The sequence below is a fragment of the Pituophis catenifer genome, unplaced genomic scaffold (assembly GCF_029215685.1).
Source record: "Pituophis catenifer annectens isolate HBS135680 unplaced genomic scaffold, rPitCat1.0.hap2 SCAF_1, whole genome shotgun sequence".
Taxonomy (NCBI): domain Eukaryota; kingdom Metazoa; phylum Chordata; class Lepidosauria; order Squamata; family Colubridae; genus Pituophis; species Pituophis catenifer.
In genome coordinates, this window is record NW_027256881.1 from 343,596,640 (window position 1) to 343,618,668 (window position 22,029).

General features: G+C 44.4%; 1 protein-coding gene across 3 annotated transcripts in view; it reads right to left on the reverse strand.

Annotated features, from left to right (window-relative positions):
* KDM4B (lysine demethylase 4B) overlaps positions 1 to 22,029 on the reverse strand; it is a 256,770-nt gene that overhangs the window by 118,371 nt on the left and 116,370 nt on the right. The window contains exon 10 of one of the 3 annotated variants that reach the window (XM_070944552.1): positions 18,355 to 18,423. The exons of the other annotated variants lie outside the window; for them this stretch is intronic. Coding sequence (XP_070800653.1) covers positions 18,388 to 18,423 — 36 coding nt within the window. The 3' untranslated portion in view covers positions 18,355 to 18,387. Of the gene's footprint in view, positions 1 to 18,354; positions 18,424 to 22,029 lie in introns of those variants that run through there. 3 annotated transcript variants of the gene reach the window in all.

Sequence of the window (22,029 nt, forward strand, 5' to 3'; positions counted from 1 at the left end):
GAAAAACGACTTGGCAAGTTTCTGCCAATCCAATGATGTCTTGACTGCTGAGGCATTTTTTTATGGAGCGCACAGAAATCAAACTGGCTCTTGTTAAAAGAGTGTAGTCCTCGACTTACGACCACAATTGAGCCCAACATTTCAAGCCCCATTTTACGTCTTTTCTTGCCATGTTTGTGAAGTGAATCGCTGCAGTTAAGTCAGTATAACATGGTTGTTAAGTGAATCTGGCTTCCCCACTGACTTTGTCAGAAGGTCGCAAAAGGGGATCCTGTGACAGCACAACCATCAGAGATAGGAGCCAATTGCAAAACATCCCAATTTTGACCCACCAGGATGCTGTAATAGTCGTAAGTGTGAAAAATGGACATAAGTCACCAAGGTCAGAGAGCACCAAGGTTCCCACAGGTTTATTAATGTCATCACTAAGCCTTCGATAATGTGAATTGGGAATTTATGATTCGACAAATTAAAGCCATGAAATTCGGAGATAAATTTGAAAAGATGATTGAATCCATCCATTCCATGCAAAAGGCAAGGGTAATAATAAATGGGGAGACTACAAATTCATTTAAGATAACAAAAGGAGTTAGGCAGGGTTGTCCTCTGTCACCTCTGCTCTTTATCCTGACCCTTGAGATATTATTACAGAGAATTAGACAGAAAACGGAAATAAAAGGAACCAAAATTAAACAGGAAGAATTTAAAGTGCAGGCATTTGCAAATGATATGGTATTTGTTATAGAAGACCCATTGGAATCTGGACCAATAGTACTGCAAGAGAGAGAGAAATATGGGGGGGTCCCAGGCCATAAAATTAACAAAGAAAAATCTAAAATGTTAATTAAGAATTTAATGGAAAAACAAAAAAGAGAACTCAAGGAAAGAATGGGACTTCAAACTGTAAAAAAAGTGAAATATTTAGGTATTTGGTTAAGAGCAAGATGTTCAGCATTAAAAAAGGATAATTATACGAAATTAATACAACAAATAGGGAAAGATTTAGAAAGATGGGGGAAATTACAGTTGTCACAATTAGGGAAAATCGCAACAATTAAAATGAATATTTCGCCAAAATTACTCTATTTATTCCAAACGATTCCTATAAAATTAGGTAAGAATTTCTTTAAAGAGTTAAACAAAATGATTATGAAGTTTGTATGGGCAGGAAAAATGGCAAGGATAAAATTAATCTCACTTCAAGATAGAAGAAGCAGAAGTGGTTTTGGACTCCCTGCGAGGGAAACTTATTAACAAGCAGCCAGTTTGGTTTGGGTTAGGGAATGGATTAATTTAAAGAATAGGAGAATTTTAGCACTGGAAGGACATGATCTTCAAATGGGGTGGCATGCCTTCGTATGGAACACCAGAAATAAGAAACATTCACATTCATATTTTTATAGACATACACTGCGAGATTCACTGATTCAGACTTGGGAGGGAATTAGGAAGAAACATTATCTCAAAATACCAGGCTGGTTATCCATTATGGAGGCAATGTTCTACCCCAACACATTAGATATTGGTAAAATGGTAAAATACAATGAAATTTTGGACAATGGAGGAAGATTAAAATCTAATCAAGAATTAAAGGAACAGGGAATAATCATAGATTGGTGGCCGTATCTTCAATTGCAATCTAGATACAAAAAAGATTTAGAGGAATTTGGATTTGAACTGAAATTTACACAATTAGATAAATTATTAACATTATATCTAAAATATATAACTATTTATTAAATTTTGATTTAGAAGAAGAAATTGTAAAGAGATCAATGATAGCATGGGCTAAAAATATTGGGCACAACATTGAGTTAGAAGATTGGGAAAAAATTTGGAAGAAAAACTATACATTAACAAAATCTGCCGCATATAAAGAAAACCAGTATAAAATGTTCTATTGGTGGCATTTAGCCCCAACAAGACTCGCAAAAATGTACCCCAACCTAAAACCTAATTGCTGGAAATGCAATCAAGTACAAGGTACCTACTTCCATGTATGGTGGCTTTGCCCAGAAGTTAAAAAATTCTGGATTAAAATACAAAAATGGCTAAAAGAAATCACACGCTGTAAAATAGAACTGAAACTTGAACTGTTTCTTCTGGGGATTATTAAAAGAAATTATCCTAAAAGGATTAAATATTTAATTATTCATATAACTACAGCAGCAAGAATTGTACTCACGCAAGCCTGGAAAATGTCCACTATACCAACAGACTGCAATATTCTGGAAAATCTTAGAATGTGCAGAAATGGACAAACTTACTTTAGAACTAAACAATAAGGAAGACTCGGAATACTACTTAACTTGGGAAAATTGGTATCAAAGGATAGAAATTAAAAATAAGGAATGTATAGAATAAATTAAGATACAAAATATCTTTAAATATGTCGATTAAGTAGGAATATGTGGGAATAGATGAACAAAGTTAAGAATTATGTACTGTCAGAATGACGTTGAATTGTATAATTATTACGGATGTATTTTTGTTATAGATGTATTTTAACTTGTATTTCTGGATTTTAAATGTTAATAAAGGTTTATAATAATAATAAAAAAAAGAATAGGTGGTACCTAGCTCAATACCCTGTTTCCCCCAAAATAAGACATCCCCTGATAATAAGCCCAATTGGGCTTTTGAGCGCATGGCAATAAGGCCATGCGCTTATTTCAGGGTTCAAAAAAATATAAGACAGGGTCTTATTTTCGGGGAAACACGGTAGTAGTTAACTGCGAGAGGGATCTTGGAGTCCTAGTGGACATCACTTAAATATGAACCAGCAGTGTGCAACAGCAGCCAAAAAAACCAACACAATCCTAGGTTGCATTAACAGAGGGATAGAATCAAGCTCACACGAAGTATTAGTACCGCTTTATAAAGCCTTAGTAAGACCACACTTGGAATCCTGCATCCAGTTTTGGTCACATTATAAAAAAGACATTGAGACTCTCTAAAGAGTGCAGAGAAGAGCAACAAAGATCATTAGGGGATTGGAGGTGAAAACATACAAAGCACGGTTGCCGGAATAGGGTTTGTCTAGTTTGATGAAAAGAAGGACTAGGGGTGACATGACAGCAGTCTTCCAATATTTGAGGGGCTGCCACAACAAAGAGGGAGTCAAGCTATTCTCCAAAGCACCTGAAGGCAGGACAGGAACGAAGCAGAACAACGGATAGTTGTTCTGCTTCGGATATCGCAAAGCCTCTTCTGAGAAGGTAACAAAGAAAACTGGTCACGGAGAGGATGTGTAGCATCCCAGACAATCCTGTGGATCCAGCTCAAAGCATCGCTTACATGCCATGCCCTGGATAGAAGGAAGTGAGCTTCCCACCATCTTTTCTGCCGTCCTCACCACTCAGTCCTGATCTAACAGATACTAAACAGGAACCGCCTTTGTCAGCTTGACTCAAAAACTCTACGGGTAAATTTTGAAGGAGCCGATCTTCTGTCCTCCTTCTGTCCTCCTTCAAGCTCAGCAGTCTCCGAACAGCCTTCTGCTGACAGATGAGCCATTACCCACTTGGTGGACAGAAGAGTAAGTAAGCCAACGAGAGAAGCTGCTGCAGGCAAACCATTCCTCAGATAGGGTTTTTTTTATTTTATTTTTTTTATTTTTACTACAGCCACCCTCGGTCCCATAAATCAGGTGGTTAGCGAGGCAGGGAAGAGGAAGATCATGGCAGCCGGAATATGATTCAATGGGGTTAGAAGTTAAAAATTTTTTTCCATTTCGGGGAGAGCCGCCGCATCCCCCTCTAGGGACTTGCTTGGGTAATCACTCAAGAGCAAGCAAGCTGATTAACCAAGGAGGAGAGGCAAGGCGTTCTTGGAAACGGCGCAACCAATGTGTGAAATTTATTCTGTCAAACCATGTTTTTAAAAAAAGGGGGAAAAATGGACAGAAAAAAACAGCTGGGTATTTGCATAGTTCTTTCTTCTTTGTTCCAATTGCCTTGAAAGCTGAATTCAAAGAATTGTGGCTCCGAGCTGTTTTAAGGTTATACTTTGGAGATCCGCTCTTAAAATCCCTTTCTTTATTCTAACCGTAATGTGAATTTCAGGCGACAATACAGGTAGTCTTGGACTTGCAACCATTTTTTTGAGTTACAATGTTACAATTGTAGTTACAATGGCACTAAAAAAAAAGGGACTGAAGTTACGGCCGTTTTTCCACACTTACGACCGCTGCAGCATCCCCATGATCAAAATTCGAATGCTTGGCGACTGGTTCATATTTATGATGCTCCAACATTGTAAGTTTTTAAGAAGAGACTGGATAACCATTTGTCTGAAACGGTATAGGGTTGCCTGCCTAAGCAGGGGGTTGGACTAGAAGACCTCCAAGGTTCCTTCCAACTCCAAGCCTTGATAGTACAGTGGTTTAGTGCACCCTGTTATTAACACAGCTGCCTGCAATTTCTGCTGATTCGAATCTCTCCAAGGCTCAAGGTTGACTCAGCCTTCCATCCTTTCTAAGGTAGGTGAAATGAGGACCCAGTTTGTGGGGGCAATAAGCTGACTTTGTATAAAATATACAAAAGAATGAAAGCTATTGCTTAACGCATTGTAAGCCGCCCTGAGTCTCCGGAGAAGGGCGGCATATAAATCAAATTTAAAAAAAAAACAACCCTCTGTGATTCTATTCTATGACGGTCACAGTGTCCCAGGGTCACGTGATTCCTCTTTCCCCACCTTCTGACAAGCAAAGTCAATGGGGAAGCCAGGTTCACTTATCAACTGCAGTGAAGAACCGTCTGCGTCCTCAGGGTCACTGGAGTCATTGGGAAGTTGGAGCTGTGTTTTCTGCCCTGTGTCCCTTCACTGTGGAGCACAGGCCCAGGCTGTTGGGGATGAGTCTGCATCTTAAACTGAAGCGCAAATGGTTTCTCTAGTCTGTAATTTTTCTGGAAATCCATTCATACTGTGACCCTGAGGACACAGACAAACCTCCATGTAGCCTCGACGACTCTCTCGAAGAATAAAAATGACCAGCTGTCTGCAAGGAGTATCAATCCTTCCATTCCCCACCATCCCATCAGAACTGAAGAAGCTTCTTGGAGAAGAAGCGAAAGGTCTTCAAAGCCAAACCAGAATGTCCAGTTGCCTCTTGTGAAAAAAAAAGCACCTTTGGTACAACCATGACCTGGATGACTGGGAATCTCTACAGACTTTTAGCTATGCAATTTGGGATGAACCCCCTTTGAATGGTGTGGGAGTAGGAACGGATTTCCAGAGGAAAAAAAATGTAGTGTCAGGTTTCGATGTCATCTCAAATAAATTGCACTCCCAAACAATTAATCTTTGCTGAAATATTCCATTTGTTGAGTACGACAGATCTGGCCCTGACTTCATCATAGCTGATACTAACCCTCTGACCCCCAAACCCTTCCCTTTCCGTTCCCCAATTCTCATCTTCTCATCTTCTCATTGGCCATCTTCCAAGTCAGTCTCCCCAGCTTCTGACCTCAGCCCACAGGAATGTTCCCCCCTCCCATCCCATCTCCTAGGGGATATTATCTACAGAGAAAATAAGTAGGTGAAAAGTCAAGCCTCGTCTTTTTATGGCAGCATCAGAATGCTGACATGTAGACTACAGGAACCAGGAACATCACTCAGGTGATCCTGAGGACACAGCTAAACTTCCAAGTGGCCTCAACGACTCTCTCAAAAAATGCCAATGACCAGCTGTCTGCAAGGAGTATAAATCCTTCCATTCCCCACCATTCAGCCAGAACTGAAGATGTTTCTTGGATGAGAAGCAAAAGGTCTTCAAAGACAAACCAGAAAGTCCAGTTGCCTCTTGAAAAAGCACCTTTGGGACAAACATGACCTGGATGACTGAGAATCTCCCTAGACACTTTCCAAGGCTCTTTGGCCTATTTGGTTAGGTTTTGTATCGATTGTGAGGTTAGTGTCCATGTTTCACTGGGATACTTTAGACCAGGATTTTGTGTATGATCCAAAAATATTTTTCTAAAATATCAGGAAGATTCAAATAAAGCCCCCCCCCCCCTTGAAATACCAACTTCCCAAAAGATAGCATCCACAGTCACTTTAGGTAGTCCTTGCTTAGCGACCACCTCATTTAGCACCCATCTGTAGTTACGACAGTGATGGAAAAGAATAACTTTTTCATCTCCGTATTTAGAACCTTCGCAGGTCTGTAAAGCAAAGTAATGCTGAAGGAAGACTGTAAGCACAGGTATGATTTCGTTTAGTGACCAATTTGCTAAATCATCGAGTGGCGATCCCAATTGTAGTTGCTAAGTGAAAACTACTTGTACTTTGGTGAAGTTTGGGCACTAAAAAAAATACAGCTGCACAGAAAACGGTACGACTCCCATTGCAACTGCTTGCACTGTAAAGAGATTTAGAGGTTCCACCATTGAACTAGAGATTGGGTTTTCCGACTGAGATTCAGAAGCTCATAATTAGATTAGAATAACAGAGTTGGAAGGGACCTTGGAGGTCTTCTAGTCCAACCCCCTGCTTAGGCAGGAAAGCTTATACCATTTCAGACAAATGGTTATCCAACATCTTCTTAAAAACTTCCAATGTTGCAGCATTTACAACTTCTGGAGACAAGTTGTTCCGGTGATTAATTGTTCTAACTGTCAGGAAATTTCTCCTTAGTTCTCAGTTGCTTCTCTCCTTGATTAGTTTCCACCCGTTGCTTCTTGTCCTGCCCTCAGGGGCTTTGGAGAATAGCTTGACTCCCTCTTCTTTGGGGCAGTCCCTGAGATATTGGAACACTGCTCTCATGTCTCCCCAGAAACTGAATTATATCATTAGGATGGGGGATTTTCAATTAAAAAAAAAAAACCAGTAGAAGAGAATATTTGTAGCTGAGGGTTGAACTGTGGTGGTCTCTGAGCTTGGTGATTTTCTTAAAGACCTTTCATGACCCAATTAGGTAACATCATCAGTGCTAGAAGGGAGCGGGGTTTGCAGACTGGAGAAGAGGAAGGGGAGGAGGGGGAGCAGGAAGGGGATGGTGGGGCTAGTCTAAGAAGGCTGGTGTTTTATCAGTGTTTCCTTTGAGTCCTGGTTACACTCTGAGTTGTGGCTCAAGAAACAACAGCTGTTAACCTTCGGGTTACAGATTGGTCTGGTGTAGGAGCCTATCACAATGATACAGGGAGGGGAAAAAACCCCCATAAATGTTAAGGCACAAAGAATTGTGAGTTCAAAGACATGCATTTTAGAAATACCCATCACAGCGTTTCCCTTAGAAAACAGGACATCTGTCCTGGAACCAAAGCCGTTTCGTCAAGAGATCGGCGCTGAAAAAGGTTGTCAAAGGGATCGGACGGAACGGTGGGGACGAGAAATAAGTGAAGGAAAAGATGAATTTAATGCTTTTCGTGCAGCCGATTAAAAGGGGGAATCGGGAAGCCGAGCGAGGGAAATCGACCCCATTCAAGTGCCGAGATAGATAATTTGAAAGCTTCTTAGGAGCAAAGGGAAGACAATGCAGCTGGGGAAACGCAAGACTTGGGTAGGCAAGATGTTATCGGCTTCCCGAGCGGACGGCTATTCAAGTCACAGGCAGGAGAAGAAATTGCTCTCCGTCACCAATTTCTAGGCAAGGTTTTCTCCAAGAAATGGAAAAGATGGGGAGGGTGGGGGTTAAACAATGCAAAAAAAGCTTGAGTAAGCAAAGTGCTCTTTTAGCAGATATGCGCCTTAAAGAGGGGATTTTGGGTCGAGCAGCTCCAGCCGTAACTCAGAAAATGGGATCGCATCCTTGTGTGTTTCACATGAGCAGCAGATTCAGAGCTTCAAGCCAGGGGTGTCCAACCTTGGCTGCGTTAAGACTTGTGGACTTCAACTCCCAGAATTCCCCAGCCAGCCAAGCTCTTAAGCCGTTCCGGGCTCTACTACGGGTAGTCCTCAACGTACGACCACAACTGAGCTCACAATTTATGTTGCCAAGTGAGTTCTGCCCCGTTTTACGGCTTCTCTTGCCACATTTGTTAAGTGAATTGTGGCAGTTGTAAAATTACTTCACGCGGTTGGATAATAGCGGCAGTGAAATTTGACAGGGCTCATTTAACAACTTTCTCGCTTGGAAATTCTGGTTCCAGTTGTCGTCGTAAGTCAAGAATGGCCCATATTAGAACTCGTTTTAGCTGTAAATGACTTTTTTTTTTAGTTTTAATCGCGATGTACTATGTGCGAACAACCGCTTTAAACTTAATGTAAGCCACTTTAAACTCGATCGTAAAAAAATTTGATTTTTGTAACAAGAGTGGCCAAAGTCTGGCATATCTTACCCAATTCAGTTGTTTTTCCTTTCAGAGTTTTAATTCTAGCTTAACTTCTGTGGGCCTCACTCCATATTTAAGAAGTTCCTAAGGGGCCGTGCGTATTGTCCCTGTCACATTTTAATTTTGTTTTTCATTTGGATTCTTCGTATCTGTAATTTTCGTTGATGAATAAATAAAAAATACATTTTAAAAAATTAGAATTCTGTCTAGCAAAAGAGCTTGGTTACTTGAGGGACTGCATGTCTCCCGTAGCATCTGCCTGGTGGATTCAATCTGGCAGGGACTCCGGTGTGCTCTGGGCCCCTTCAATTAAGGAATGACATCTGTCAAATCCCCATGGCGCCTCGTGATCCGGATGGCTGTCATCCTGCTGGTGGATTTCGAAGGGGTCTTGAAGACCTGGTTCTTTCCTCAGGTCTGATGGACTCTCTGCGGGTAGTCCTCGACTTACGACCACAACTGGGCCCCAGATTGCTCTTCTTAAGTGAGAGATTTGTTAAGTTGCCCCAATTTACCCACCTTTCTTGCCACGGTCGTTAAGTGAATCACTGCAGTGGATAAGTTAGTAACACAGCTGTGAAGTGAACCTGCCTTCCCCCTTGACTTTGCTTGTCAGCAGGTCGCAAGAGGGGATCCTGGGATACCGCAAGGGTCATAACTATGAACCGCTTGCCAAGCATCCGAATGTTAAACCCACGATTGCGGGGATGCTGCAAAAGGTTGTAACTCTTGAGAAACCTTTCTCACATTTTTCCGTGCCATTGTAACTTCGAACAGTCGCTAAACAAACCGTCGTAAGTCAAGGACTGACCGGCACTCGATGTGCATTTGGCATCTGCTCTTGTCTGGCTGCTGTCTTTCATCCCTTATTTTGCATAATTGCTTTGTTCTTTTTAACACCGTTTACCAAGGCGTCACCCGGAGTCGGTGGGACTCTGATGGTATCCGAGTTTAATTAATAAGAACAACGCCGGGGTCAACGGCTCAGAGCCCCCACGTTCCACCAGAAGGCGGGCGAAGCTGTACTGAGCGCAACGCTTCCTAATGCAATTTCTTCAGGCCAAACATTGTTCCACGCCGAGTTATTGCAAATACACCCACATGTACCAGACAGAGCTGCCAGCCGGGAAACATGTTTTCATTAAGCGTTGCAGCAGGAGACAGCGGATCTTATATTCCCGCTTCGGAGTTAGGTTGCAATTCATCGAGGGCGTTTTTAAATTAACACCGTTAAGAAGTTTCACCAGAGCAATGGCTCCTCTCAACGTACAGATGCTGAACGGTTAACAATGCAGGCAGACGTTCCAGCTGTCACTGGGAAGGTGTCCCTTCCCTCCGCCCCACAAATTAATATGGGGGGGGGAACCATCCCACTCTCGTCCTCAGAATGGGATGTTCAATCAGCTTTCTCGTACCAGGGAAGGAATTTGACAGGCTTTGGGGTGGGGAAGGAGGAAAATAAAACATGGAAAGTAGATGAAAGGTATCTGTGCATAAGAAGATAAATAAGATAGGAAGAAATCTTCCAGGTGAGGGGTCCTCGGTGCGCTCTGAACTAGGTGGATTTCTTGTAGACGTTTCATTACCCAACTAGGTAACGTCATCAGTGCCAGAAGGGAGTGGGCTTTGCAGAGAGGGGGAGGAGGGGGAGGGGAACAGTGGAACGACTTACCTCCAGATGTTGTGGCTGCTCTATCACTGGAGGTTTTCAAGAAGAGATTGAAAAAGATATCTGTTTGAAATGGCATAGGGTCTCCTGCCTGAGCAGGGGGTAGGACTAGAAGACCTCCAAGGTCCCTTCCAACTCTGTTATTCTGTTATTAATGCTTTGTTAAAGCCGCTGGCACCCCCCACCCATCTCATCCATTCCCCTGTTTGCAAGTCTCCGCAAGACTCCTTAACAATTCTATGAATGCCAAAATTGGATCCCAAGACAAAACTTGACAAAGATGGACGCTTGGGTGGGTAAAAAGTCCTTTTCCTGTTTTCTGTGCAAAACTGGATTCTGTCTACAAGCTTCTGGCTAAGGAGGAATGAGAACTGCTGTTGTCAGAATGGAAAAAAATGGCTCACACACACACACACATACACGCATGCATGCATCATCTGAATCCAAAGGCAGGTCGCAGGTGTGCGGGTTTTTTTTTTTTAAACTGTAGAAAACTGTAGATTGTGGTTCAATTAACTTTTGCTTATGTTGGACAAAGGAGAATCGGATGGCAAACGTAGCCTTCTCTACAGAAGAGCAAAGTCTGAGTTCTGCACTTACGCCAGACACCAATTTCTCCCCACCAATCTCTCTCAAAGTATCTCAGGACTGGAAATAGTCTCAGAAGGTACTAATTAAAATTATTATTATGATCTGGGGACTAGGTACCAGAAATAGACCCGTCTACCGGTGGGGAGGGGAGGGGAGGGGAGGGGCGGCTGAGAGAGCCCCAAAGCAGAAATATAATTAAGAGAAGGGAGTCTAAAACGATCTCGAGATTGGAAAACCGGAAAAAGAAAAGAAGCTGAAAAAATTAAGATAGGGGAAGGAAGGGGGGGGGAATGGAAGAGAAAGCAGCCACTCAGCACTATCAGCAGTGTGGCATTATCGCCGCATGATAGGCCCTGTAATGAGCAATCCATGAGCAGCCAAGGAATGCGCCCGCTTTGAAGGAATGCAAAAATGAAATTAAGCACAGGGTAAACATCGAGACATTACCTGTTACTTACAGAGACACTCGTGCTGTGCAAAGAGAGATTGGGAGGCTGTGTGCCCAGCAAGGGCTGGGGAGCGGGAGGAAGGAAGAGCTCAGCTCAGACATAGCCGACCAGGCGACATGGGGGAACCCAACCGGTCCCGAAGAACCAGAACAACCTCCAGACCAAAAGGAGGAAGTTAGGTCAGAAGCCGGTTTACCAGCAGACAGATGGAAGGAAACGGCATTTAAGCATGAAGTAAAGGCTGGGGTTTCTTGCAGCAGTTAAGACCAAATTCTGTTCTGACCCCTTTTATTTAATTGACAATCGAAGTCTTTCCTCTCCCCCAGTCTTTCAAGATAGTTCACAATTATCGACCTTTATCAGGCTTGGAGAGTGGCCAGGCCGATATCTTTCAGATACTTGGCAAGAATGCAGGAATGAACTAATTGTCTCCTGCAAACTCCACTCCCCTTTCGCTCCTCTTTTATTCCCTTTGGGAGGGGCTCCTCATCGTCCACCTGTGGCTTTACTCCCGAGTCGACCCTTGTTCTTTAGCTGTTCCCTTCTCCTGGCCACTCTGTGCATGCTCACACTGGGAACAGGCTCCAGCTGTTTGTCTGCCTCACACTGATGTCTGACTCCAAAGGCAGCTGATAACTGTCAGATGGCTCTGGTCCCCTCTCTGCCTCAGAGCCCTCATCAGAGCCTTCCCCAGGCTCCAGGACTGGCCCATGTTCCTCCCCAACCTCCTCACTCTCTGAATCTGCTGCCAGATCCGCTGGCCGCTGGCCAGCCACAACAAAATTCACACAGTAAGGTGGAGGCTTTAGCCTACCCTACATAAGTCATATATTTTACCTGTATAAATCATATATCCAGTTTGATCTAGTGGTGAAGGCACCAGCCTAGAAACCAGAAGACAATGAGTTCTGACTCTGCCTTAAGCATGAAAGCCAGCTGGGAGACTTTGGGCCAATCACCAAGGGACTGGGACTTCTAGTGCCATCTTCAATGAATTCAGAAAAGAGCTGGAAGGGACCCTGGAAGTCTTCTAGTTTAACCCACTGCTCAAGCAGGAGACCATTTCAGGTAAGTGTCTTCTTAAAAGCCTCCAGTGATGGAGCATCCGCAACTTCTGGAGGCAGGTAGTTCCACTGGTTAATTGTCCTCACTGTTAGGAAGCTTCTCCTTAATTCCAGGTTGCTTCTTCCTTGATTGGTTTCCACCCATTTCAACTGCCTTCACATGCTTTGAAGAATAGGGGGGAGGGGCGATGGGTGCTACTTGACCCCTTGTTTCCATTCCTGACCCCCAACTCCTCAAAAGCCCTTTGAGGCTGATACTCCTTCCAAAAGGAGAGTCGTTTAGTTACAAATGTTCCTGCATGCAAGTAAACAGAGAGGAGCAGCTACCGTAAGACCTCAACCACCTCCTGCCCACAGAGGACCAAAGATCGATCAATCAATCAATCAATCAATCAATCAATCAATCAGAATAGAGCTGGAAGGGACCTCAGAGGTCCTCTAATCCAACCCCCTGCTCAAGCAGGAAACCCTACACCATTTCAGACAGGTGGCTGTCCAGTCTCTTCTTAAAAACTTCCAGTGATGAAGCACCCATAACTTCTGGAGGCAAGTTGTTCCACTGGTTAACTGCTCTCCTTAATTCCAGGTTGCTTCTCTCCTTCATAAGGAGAATAGCTTGACTCCTTCTTCTTTGTGGCAGCCCCTGAGATATTGGAACTGTGCTATCTTGTCTCTCCTAATCCTTCTTTTCTCTAGACTAGCCATGCCCAAATCCTGCAACTGTTCTTCATATGTTTAAGTCTCCAGATCTTTAAATCATCATTTCTCAGCAGTGAAAAATGGGCTCAATTGTGGCCATAAGCTAAGGATTACCTGTACTTCCATCTTTGTCATCTATTAAGAGTCCTCTGTTCTTTGGTCGGCTTCTTTGTTTGCCGATTTAGAGAATTCTCACCCTCTCGTGTCCACTGTTATCTCTGCTTGTCATTCAGCCTTAATAAGGAAATCTTGGCTGGGGATTTCCCCAAGCCTGAAGGCAGATGTTGGTCTGGGGGAGTGTGGGAGGCTGATAATATTGTCAGGCAGACCTGGGACCCTTTAAGAGAGACACACAGGGTCATCTGAATGGCATAAACCAGAAGAGACAGCTGGGGATGACGTGCATGCAGAGATGTAAGCCTTGGGAACCACCAGCAGGCAACTCAAGGTATTTCTGGAAGGCTGAGCTATGAGCCACCAGACAATCATCATTTTATACCCAAATTCATGTCAGCGGCAAATATTCCAAAGTACAATGTAATAAACAACCTTCTGGGGTTTATCAGGCCATCCCCAAGCCCAGAGGTCCGTTGGGGTTAGTGTTAGCATTGGGGTTAATAATAATAATAATAATCTGGGCATAATATCCAAGTTTTAGAAGAGGAACAGAAAATAAGAATAAATTGAATGTTTTCACGGTACTGGAAAGGGATGCTTTTTAGTTGATTTATAAATGACCTGGAGTTAAGAGATGAAAATGGCCAAATTTGCCAATGTCGTAAAGTCTTCAAGGAGTAAAACCAGAAAGCAGTTTCAAAAAGTTCCAAAATACTATCTACAAGCTGGGTGAAATCTGAGCTGGCTGGAACTGATGGATAAAGAAAAGGACACAGCCTGTTTCACAATAATTGGGGGGGGGGGGGGAAGCGAGCATTCGGAAGCTACAACAAATTTAAGTTTTAGGTTGCACATGAGAAACCATCCTCCCGTGCCTCCAAAACCACCAAAGCCACCACCGGTCCACGGAACCGAAAAGATTGGGGATCCCTGCTGTATAGTATGCCTTATTTTGATTGTAATGCTTCTGACATGAATAAAGAAGAAAAACAGAGACGAAATGGTAAAGAACAAATTTCTGCACTTAATCAAACGTCTCTAGCTACCGGTAGTTGCCACTACATGGACACGTTAACTCTTCCTTTTTTTTTTAATTTGATTTATATGCCGCCCTTCTCCGGAGACTCAGAGTGGCTTACAATTTATTTATTTGATCAAATTTGTATACCGCCCTACTCCCGAAGGACTCAGGGCGGTGAACAGGCACAAAATAAAACACATAGATATAAAAGTTAAGAGCAGAATTAAAACCAAATTAAATATTTAAGCCCAAGACAATTTAAAACATCCCAAAAAATTTAGAACAAATTTAAAATTTAAATTTAAAATTTAAATTAAAAATTAAAAGGGGGAAAAGGTCAGGCCAGGCCGGCTTGCTGGAATAGAAAGGTCTTTAGAGCGCGGCGGAAAGTGCGCAGGTCCGGGATCCTACGTATCTCCGGGGGGAGCTCATTCCAGATAGTAGGTGCCCCCACAGAGAATGCCCTCCCCCTGGGGGCCGCCAGTCGACACTGTTTGGCTGACGGCACCCGGAGGAGGCCCTCTCTATGAGAGCGTACCGGCCGGTGGGAGGTTGATTGTGGTAGAAGGCGGTCCCGTAAATAGCCAGGTCCTAAGCCATGGAGCGCTCTAAAGGTGGTAACCAGAACCTTGAAGCGCACCCGGAAGACCACCGGGAGCCAGTGCAGCTCGCGCAGGAGAGGTGTTACGTGGGAACTCTACGTCGCTCCCATAACCACCCGCGCGGGCCGCACTCTGTGCCAGTTGGAGCCTCCGGGTGCTCCTCAAGGGGAGCCCCATGTAGAGAGCGTTGCAATAGTCCAGGCGGGAAGTGACGAGGGCATGAGTGACTGTGTGTAAAGAGTCCCGATCCAGAAAGGGATGCAACTGGCGAATCAGGCGAACCTGATGGAAAACCCTCCCGGTCACGGCCGTCAAATGCTCTTCTAAAGATAGCCGTGAATCCAGGAGGACGCCCAAGTTGCGAGCCCTCTCCATGGGGGCCAGCGATTCGCCCCCAATAGTCAGCGACGGCGTCAACTGACTATATCGGGACGTCGGAAACCACAGCCACTCGTTCTTGGATGGGTTGAGCCTGAGCCTATTCCTCCCCATCCAGATCCGCACGGCCTCCAGGCACCGGGACATCACTTCAAGGGCATCGTTGGGGTGGTCTGGGGTGGAGATGTACAGCTGGGTGTCATCAGCGTACTGGTGGTACTTCACCCCAAAACCACGGATGATCTCACCCAGCGGCTTCACATAAATGTTGAACAGGAGGGGCAAGAGGACCGACCCTTGCGGCACCCCACATATGAGGGGCCTCGGGGTCGACCTCTGCCCCCGTCAACACAGCCTGCGACCGGTCAGAGAGAAAGGAGGAGAACCACCGAAACACAGTGCCTCCCACCCCTAACTCCTCCAGCTGGTGCAGCATGATACCATGGTCGATGGGTTAAGCAATAGCCTTCATACTTTTGTATATTTATACAAAGTCAGCTTATTGCCCCCACAAACTGGGTCCTCATTTAACCTACCTTAGAAAGGATGGAAGGCTGAGTCAACCTTGAGCCTGGTGAGATTCAAACTTACAGTAATTGCAGACAGCTGGTGCTAATCACAATGCTTTTAGTCTGCTGAGCTACCAGACCCATTCTTTGAGCTACACATGGTTGTCCCAAAGGTGCTTTTTTTTCAAGAGGCAAGTGGACTTTCTGTTTTTTCTTTGACGTTTTGTTTCTCATCCAAGACGTTTTGCTTCTCCTCCAAGAAGCTTCTTCAGCTCTGACTGGACGGTGAGGAACGGAAGGATTTATACTCCTTGCAGACAGCTGGACATTTGCATGCTTTTAGAGGGCCGTTGGGGCCACTTGGAGGTTTGTCTGTGTCCTCAGGGTCACCTGAATGGTGCAAATAGGGGTGGAGCCTTCTTGGAGCTGCTGAAAAAGCACCTTTGGAACAACCATCACCTGAATGAGTGAGAATCTCCACAGACTACACAGGGTGCATTGTTTTTCAGGTCTTCCCCTCTCGGTCAACGCTGTAATCCAGCTATCCGCAACTTCCATCCAGGAAATTTCTGACGTCACACTAAGTTCAGCTAACAGAGTCAATGCTCAAGAACGATGGGAGTGATATCACTAAAGAATTTCAAGCATTTCATTTAATGCTCAAGATGCAATCCCTTCCTTCTCTTCCTTTCCAATTCTTTCCTCTTCTCTAGACCGCTCTGTAAGGCAAAAGGCTGCCTTGCTTGAAGACTGCAGGTTTTAATTACATCCAAATTTAATCAATAGATTCATTTACTGATGTTTGCTTTTTGCTGACTGCAATTCTAAACTGAGGCCTTCAAGGTACATCATGTTGTGTCACAGTTAAATCACTCTGAACAGTTAGCCAGCTGCTCATTTGGACTCATTCTGCTTCCTCCAATTATTTCATTTATTATCTTTAAATCTTTCAGGGCCTGCCCTTGATTAAGGAGGTAATTCCTCCTCCCATTTACACGGGAAAAGGAGGCAGAAAAACACAGGCAGTCCTCGACTTACGACTGCAATTGAGCCCAACATTTCCACTGCTAAACTAGACAGTTGTTAAATGAGGTCTCCTCCACTTTATGACCTTTCTTGTCACAGTTGTTAAGTGAATCACTGCAGTGGTTAAGCTAACCACACGGTTGTTAAGCGAATCGGGTTTCCTCATTGACTTCACTTATCAGATGGTCACAAAATGGGATCACGTGACTTCAGGACACCGCGACCATCGTAAATGCCAGTTGCTGAGTGTCTGGATTTTGATCACGTGACTGAGGGGGATGCTGCAACGGTCGTTAAGTGTATAAAAAACCCGGTCCCGAGTCACTTTTTCCAGTGCCCTTGTAACTTCGAACGGCCACTAAACAAACTGTTTGTTGTAAGTAGAGGACTGTCTGTACGTCAAACCATCCAAGGCCATTTGTGCTCAGAATTTCATTTACCACCAACTTACACCCATGGAACTCTACTGGAATGGCCCTTGCAGAAACTTAGCCAATTTTCCACCCTGGTTGGCTGCTAAGGAGAGCGAGGAAGGCAGAAGCCTCTAGGGCGAAATCATTCCATCGGCAGTCTCGCCAACTCTACCTACAAATACTCAGCAGGCCAATTTTCTGTTAAATCGGTGTTTAGGAAGACCTACTTAGCCATTCTCCCCCTCCCCAATCTGAAGAGAGCTGGAAGGGACCTTGGAGATCTTCTAGTCCAGCCCCTCCCCAGGTTGTTCTGCCCCAGCTACGGACCCCAAAGAACGCAGCACACACACAGTCCGTTCAAACCTTAGTTTACTAAATAAACCAGTCTTTTGCAACAATGCATTAACAGCCGCCAAGAATTCAAAGAATAATAACTGAAAGCTTACTATGGTTGGCAGATTGCCCAGAAGCAATTTGCAGGAAGCTGATAAGCAAGACAAGACACAAAGGTATGTGAACGAAGTTGTTCCCTGCAAATTGCTTCAGTCGACATTCCTCTTTAAATAGGCTAAGAGAGTGGCCAATTAGCCCCAAGCCTTACTCTCGAGGAGACCTCCTCCTGAGGAGCCACTCCTGCCTTTTGGTAGCTCTGTGCACCCGTGCATCGAGAAGAGGCTCCTCCTCTTCCTCCTCTTCACTTATAGGAGCTTCTGGAGGTGCTGAAGGCCCTGGCTGAATCCCCGCCTCTGGCACCACATCTTCTCCAGCCTCCCCATTGTCCGACTCGAGTGCCAGCTGCACAGGCTGCTGGCGCAGCACCACACCAGCCTCCTCGCTGTCTGAATCAGCTACTAACTGCACAGACTGCGTATGGGCCACAACACAGGTGATCGGTCTACCTGGTTTCCCAAAACCAAACCTGGGGCCTTGAGTCCTGTAGCCGAAGAGCCCATGTCCTGCTAATACTGATGCTGGCCCCCATCATTACTATGGGAGGGGGGGAAAGTTGCTTCTAATGAGCTGATTGTTTAAATTCCCCTGTTTGTTTGTAAAGCAAATTGAGACTGCCGTAGTTCGCAGCCCTGTGAGTTATTAATGCTGCTTCTTTCAGGCCTTGCGGTAATCATTCAATTGCAGCACATAATTTACCAGCCAGAATTAGATGAAATGTTTCAAGATGCTGGATATTTTGACTCCCAGTGTGTATATTTGTGTGTGTGTGTATAGTCAGCAATATTCTCCTTTTTTGTTAGAGAGGGAGAGGACGGAACTTTTAGGCAAATAGAAGCGAGTACTTTTTTAAAAAAAAAAAATCAAAACAAAAAGCTTATTTCGGGAACATGAATATTTATGTATTGCTTACATTTTCTTTTTAATGGAACGAGCAACTTATAAAACATGGCCAGTATTAAAAGTCAGAACTGCTGCACTCTCTGCTGCTGGGCGTATCACAATTGTGCAAGGAGAAACTTAAAAAAGAAAAGATTAGAAAAGAAAAACCCACCGTATTATTATCTGAGCTTAGTAGTAGTAGTAGGTAAATCTCGGGACTGTCGAGGAAGAACAGAAAGGATTTTTAAAGCGGGGAAAATAAAACATCGCTCCACACGACCTAAATAAGGAGGTACAACAAAGAGGGGTGATTTAGTTATTTTCAAAATATTAGGCAGAATTCAGTTTTCTTCCGCCGTTGCTATAACGTGGTTGAGTCTAACCTAGGAGAAAGCTCATTGCTGTACACTTTGTGTAGCACGCTTCTGAGCAAATGGACAGAAAATCAGATTTGAATTGTCAAATGTTTACCGAAGAATACACATGGCTCAAAGATAACAGCGTAACTTGCCTTATCTCAGTGTTTCTCAACCTTAGCAACTTTAACATAGCTGGCTGGGGAATTCTGGGAGTTGAAGTCCACACATCTTAAAGTTGCCAAGGTTGAGAAGCATTGACTTCTTTCATTACCATCAGCTTGTGAAGAAAAGAAGGGGGAAAACCCCCTATCACAACAATTTCTCACCTTTCATTTGGAGATTTATGGTTTTCAGAGCAAAGAGGAAGCACCGTGGATGCCCAACCTACAGACCTGGTCAATGATGCAGACAGAGATGCTGGTCAGGAGGGCAACAAGCTGGGTGAGCACAATGCTGCCAGGAGGTGTGCAGCACATTAAACCCCTGTCCAACAAGCATTAGGATTCCTGTGGGGTCCTTGGTGCTCTCTGTGCACGGTTGTTTTCTTGCAGACGTTTCATTGCCATACTAGGTAACATCATCAGTGCTAGAAGGGAGTGGGGTTGGTTCTCTGTTTATATACAAGTGGCTGGCCCTGTCAGTTTTGCTGGGAGAATTCTTGGTAGTTCCTTGATGAGGTTGTGATTTATTGTTTGATTGTTTTGATTGTTTGTCTGAGTTGGCAGCACAAGCTACTGTATATAAGCAGGGAACAAACCATTCTAGCACTGATGATGTTACTTAGCTGGGTCATGAAACGTCTGCAAGAAAACCACCAAGCTCAGAGAGCACCAAGGAGCCCACAATCCTCCTCCTCTCCACAAACTCTACTCCCTTCTAGCACTGATGATGTTACCTAGTTGGGTCATGAAATGTCTGCAAGAAAACCATCAAGCTCAGAGAGCACCAAGGAGCCCACAGTTCAACCCTAAGTTACAAATATTCACTTCTATTGGTATTAGAAATCCTACTCTTACTCAAGAAAAGCCAAACCATGGTGCCTAGTGCAACGAGAGGGAACGAGTAAATAGGATACAATGAAAAGAAAACAGGGTGACATCTCACCAACTTCCCTCTCCCTCAAGTAACTTAGAATCTCTGCCCATCAGGGCTTGTTCAGTAATTTCACGCTACAGCTCCCAACAATGTAAGCCGGGGATGGGGTGGGGGGAGGAGGAGGAGGAGGGTTTGGCAAAACGTCAGTTGTTTGCGAACAACCTGGCTAAACCCAAAATTGCTTTTAATCTCAGAGCTTGCTGTCTTGCAGGCATTTGTGGTCCTTAAAGCTCTCATCAGAATTTCCACGAGAAGCTGCTCTGTTTTGAAGGCCAGCGGGACAAACGGAGAAAACCTGGATAACCAGCTCACAGCGTCGATGTGGCCACTGCCTAAAGCTGCCAAGAGTAATGGCGGTTTAGATTGTAGCTTAAAAGCAAGGGAAGTGCGTAGACACTTCAAACTCAGAATCGCTTCAAAATTAAGCGGCGTGATACGCTTTCTTTACATGATCGAGTCTCCCCCCATGATCGGAGCATTAAGATGTTCTCTGCCCCCCCTCAGGCCAAATTCTCAATGGCCTGTGCTAGCTCAAGTTGAAAAAAAAAATCTTCCTTTTTAAATTACGCAAAAAAGCAGGAAATGCTGAAAGGCAGATTGGGATGGGATGGGGAAAACCGTCCTTTGATTAAAAGTGCTATTTTTAGGCCCAATTCCTGATTTATATAAATGGTGATTCTTACAGGCTTGGCAAAGCCTCCTTTAGAAGTGGTTTGTGGTCATTGTTCCTCAAACGAAACATACCTGTTCACTGTGTGGGTTGACTGAAAGGAGGTGGGGCCAGAATACAGGTAGTCCTCGACTTACAACAATTCATTTGGTGACCGTTCAAAGTTATAACGGCCGAGAAAAGTGACTTATGACCGTTTTTCACACTTAGGACCGTTGTAGCATCGCTGTGTTTGCATCATCAAAATTCGGATGCTTGGCAACTGACTCATATTTATGACTGTTGCAGTGTCCCGGGGTCACGTGATCCCCTTTTGCGACCTCCCGACAAACAAAGTCAAGGAGGAAGCCAGATTCACTTAATAACTGGGGCAAGAAAGGTCGTAAAATGGGGCTAAATTCACTTAACAAATGTTTCACTTAGCCACAGAAATGTTGGGCTCCAGTGTGGTTATAAGTCAAGGGCTATCTGTAGAGTATTATACAGAGATCTAGTACGTGGGTCTCCTTGGTGATACAAGTTCTTTGTTCGTGGCCCCAAATCCTTTCTAGTTGTGTAGGACTACAAACTACGGTTATTTCCAACCAAGGAAATCTGTCTGTGGGGGAAGCCAATTTAGTCACACACAACCACACGCAGTTCACGGAGAACTGGGCTTTCCAACTTTGAAGATGCCTGGGCTTCAATTCCCAGGATTCCCCAGCCAGTGCTGGCCAGTCAAACGCTATTTCCTTATCACTTAAACCCACCGTTCCTTGCTCTGTCTCCTGAACTGCTCTGAGTAGCTGAGTAGCTCCATCTTCTGTATTTCAGGTATTTGAAGACAGCTGTCATGTCTTGCGTTGCTTTCAACAACTGTGCTTCATAAAGCATTCTTCCCAGGTGCTTTATCATTTTGGCTGTTCTTTCCTCGACGTTCTGCCGTTTGTCAATGTGTTTCCGAAAATGCGATGCACAAAACTGGGCACAATAGTCTAGGCTGAGATCCATGTGCTGCGGAGAGGCATAGTCACTTCTCTGGATTCTGACATGAGGCTCTTCTTGATACAGCCTCTTAGCCTAAAAGGCTAGTAGAGGAAGTTACTTAAAAGGATAGACAGCTGGTCCGCGATATACAACCACGATGGAGTCCGCCTATCATGGCTGTTAAGTTGTAATGGTCGTAAATCAGGTCACCCACGTGAGCGACCTGATTTTAGGAGGGGATTTTTTCCCGGTGGCCGTTAAATGAATCCTGCAGTTATTAAGCAAACCAGCTATGGGGCTGGTTTTTGCCAAAAATCAGAAGTAAATGGGCCAAACAACCATGAAATGTGGTCGTTTGTCCCTGGGATGCTGCATATGGCGGGAAGCGCAGGTCAGTTATTGAGCCCCTGACATGCATTCATGAGGGTGCCGTGTGTGTGTGTGTGTGTGTGTGTGTGTGTGTGTGTGTGTGAGAGAGAGAGAGAGAGAGAGAGAGAGAGAGAGAGAGAGAGAGAGAGAGAGAGAGAGAGAGAGAGAGAGAGTGTGAGAGGGGGAGAGAGAGCTAGAGAGAGCTAGAGAGAGAGAGCTAAAGAGAGAGAGAGAGAATAGGAACGTTTTCCAAATCCAGGTTGTAAGTACCAGACTGAAAAGGACCGTCAGAACTTTGAACAGTTGTAAACAACCCGTCGTAAGTCTAGGATGACTTGTATGTTCCTAACGTTCCACAAGCTATAGCAATTCATTCTCGAGCAAGGGACAACACACCAAATATCAACCCTTCCAGAAACACGTATCA